The sequence below is a fragment of the Vigna unguiculata genome, chromosome 7, assembly GCF_004118075.2.
Source record: "Vigna unguiculata cultivar IT97K-499-35 chromosome 7, ASM411807v1, whole genome shotgun sequence".
In the NCBI taxonomy this organism is placed as follows: domain Eukaryota; kingdom Viridiplantae; phylum Streptophyta; class Magnoliopsida; order Fabales; family Fabaceae; genus Vigna; species Vigna unguiculata.
In genome coordinates this window covers 2391203-2393909 of record NC_040285.1, presented here as the reverse complement: position 1 = coordinate 2393909, position 2707 = coordinate 2391203, and the positions used below count along the sequence as shown (strand labels likewise).

Here is a 2707-nt window from a genome sequence, read left to right as displayed (position 1 = left end):
TTAAATTAAAAATTTAAATTTTAAATAGAATTACAATAAATTAAAATAAAATAGAAAATAATATACATATTAATTATATAAAAAAAATTATAAAATAAATAAAATTAAAAAATAACTTAAATTAAAGTAATAAAACTTTAAATTCAAAATATATATATATATATATATATATATATATATGGAAGTCTAAAATTTTAATTGGATATCGACTTCTAAAAATATCTTTTATAGAATGTTGACATTTGAAAACAATTTTAGAATGTGATTTACGTGACATAACTTAAATTTATTGAATGTAAAAAATATTTGTTATTTTCATCTAATTAAAGTATAGTTTTTGCTATAATGAACTCGTTTCTTCCTTCTCTAATTTCTTTTATTTCGGTGATCAACTCCTTTCTTTCTTTTTCAATAACAAGTTGATTGGTAAATTGAAAACAGAAAAAATAATAATAATAACTATATTATCCCAACTAATTTATGAAACCGTCCAAAGAAAGCATCATATATAAACTCCAAAAGGTTTCAATCTTTTTGGTTGTAAAGCCAAGTTTGGTACCTAAAAGTGCATACCTAGATGTTCCAACAAAACACTACCCAACAATCAAACGTGCATTCCTTACTTTTCCATGTGTTCTCACTAGCTACTATGTTTGACCTTGCTCTTTAGATATTTAACGTTAGATTGGTCTAATTGGACTTAACAAATCACTTTTCAAAAATTATATTGGATTGATCCACCCCAATCTTTAAATATGTCCTGATTATATGGTATGGTTCAGTTTGATTAGATTGAATAATCAAATTATTTTAATTCATTTTATAAAAGATTGTGTATTTTTAAAATTTAAATCATATTTTTAAGTCATATTAATAAAATATGATTTAAATTTTAAATATAAAAATTGTAATATGTAAATTATAGTATGTACATGAGTTTTAAAAAATTAATATCATTTTAATTTTTTTTATAAACTACCATTGTTAATTGAATAGTTTTTATTACTATATATTCTAGTTTTTGTTTTTTTTTAGAAAACCCATAAATGTTGTGATTTTTTCTTCCTTTCGAAATTCATTGCTAAATAATTTTAGTTAACTTATTGGCTATATCAAAGTGCCATTCCGAATATATCAATTCTCAAAAGACTATTAAAAAAATTCAAACTTTTTGTAAATTTTTTTTTGAAATTTTTTTTATAAAAAATATTTATAAATTTTATTATGAAAAAAAAATTACAAGAAATTGTTATCAATTTTTTATAAAATATTTTTTACAAAATAATGTAAAAAATGCTTAAAAATTTTATAATTTTGTGAAAAATAATTACTCACAAAATAGATACATACCAATTAAGATTTTTAGAAAAAATAGAAAAAAAATCTTTTGTTATAATTATTTTTTTAACAAATTTACGAGCAAAATTTTATGTGAAAAATTTTAATAGTAAAATTAGTCTCAAATCAGTTAAAAAATTTCCCTAATTATCAGAACAAAGTAATTCAAACGTCAATGTCACTTCCTGAAATATATTTATTATCACCCAAATTTAATAAACAATTTTACATTCTTAAAATCTTGCAAGATAAACTTTCAATAAAAATATAATTATTTTAATAAAATAATGTCTTTTTAAATATTAATAAACTTAAAAAAGGTCTCATTTTAATATTGGTTGTTGGCATAAAAATATGTCGGACCCACGTCGATATGTAGGTATATTGAACATTTGAAAGAAAGAAAAAAAAATTATTACAACAGTCCTATTTAAGCAAGATTATCTACTATGGAGAATATTTTTTTTACAGGGAATTAAATTTCTACCCTTTACAAGGAAAAATGCTTCTTACTGCACTAGTTTAACTATATTACACTTAAATACATTTTTTTTTCATCTTCTTACACACAAAACATAAATTTTACGTCTAACTTAATTTTATAAAACTGACAATTTATAAAAACAGATTTACATATCCACTTATACAGTACTGTAAATTTCTCTAGTAAAAACTCTAACAAAACTTTCAACGGTATTACAATTAAATCTGAAGAGAAGGAAAATGATGTGTAACATAGAAAAAGACGAACTAAAGGGAAAATATATATGAAATCACATAAACCTAACAATGGATTCTTCATTGATTAGATCTTGAGAAGAAAAGTGAAATCCTACTTGTTCTGTGTTGGATTTGGAACACTTGATGGTGCTTTCCTCAAGCTTGGCTCCACAGCTTTCTTGGTCTGTTTCTTGTTTCCACTTAGTTTTCTTTCACTTCTGGAAGCTGAATCAGAAGATGATGATGATGATGATGAAGACAGCAACTTCCTAGAAAGAAATGTGTCTCTTGAAAATCTCTGGTCATGGCGGACACAGAAAGTAGAGAACAAAAGAATGTGAACAAGCACCAAAGCCAACACTGCACCCAAAAGTCTGCACCTGATGTTCTTCATCAGAAACTGAGAATGGTTTCAGCAAGAAGTAGTGTGAGATGTAATAGTATATAAGAGTAGTAATAATTTTGGAGAGTTGGATCAGGCTAATATATGAAAACCAATGAACATACTTTAAGCACGTGGTTCACCATTACTTGCATTATTATACTATGCATCGTATTTGAGAAGAAAAAGACATCACAGCTGCTTATTTGAGAAGACAAAACAAGCATGTTCATATACACAGCATGGGAGGGTCAAGGGTTTGGTTTG

General features: G+C 24.5%; 1 protein-coding gene across 1 annotated transcript; it reads right to left on the bottom strand.

Moving 5' to 3' along the window:
* Window positions 1–1805: 1805 nt before the first annotated feature.
* LOC114192709 lies at window positions 1806–2707 on the bottom strand. The gene is made up of 2 exons (XM_028082497.1): window positions 2566–2707; window positions 1806–2458 (listed from the first exon to the last, which is right to left on the bottom strand). The coding sequence occupies exons 1-2, from the start codon at window positions 2671–2673 to the stop codon at window positions 2171–2173; spliced, it is 396 nt and encodes a 131-aa protein (XP_027938298.1). The 5' UTR covers window positions 2674–2707; the 3' UTR covers window positions 1806–2170.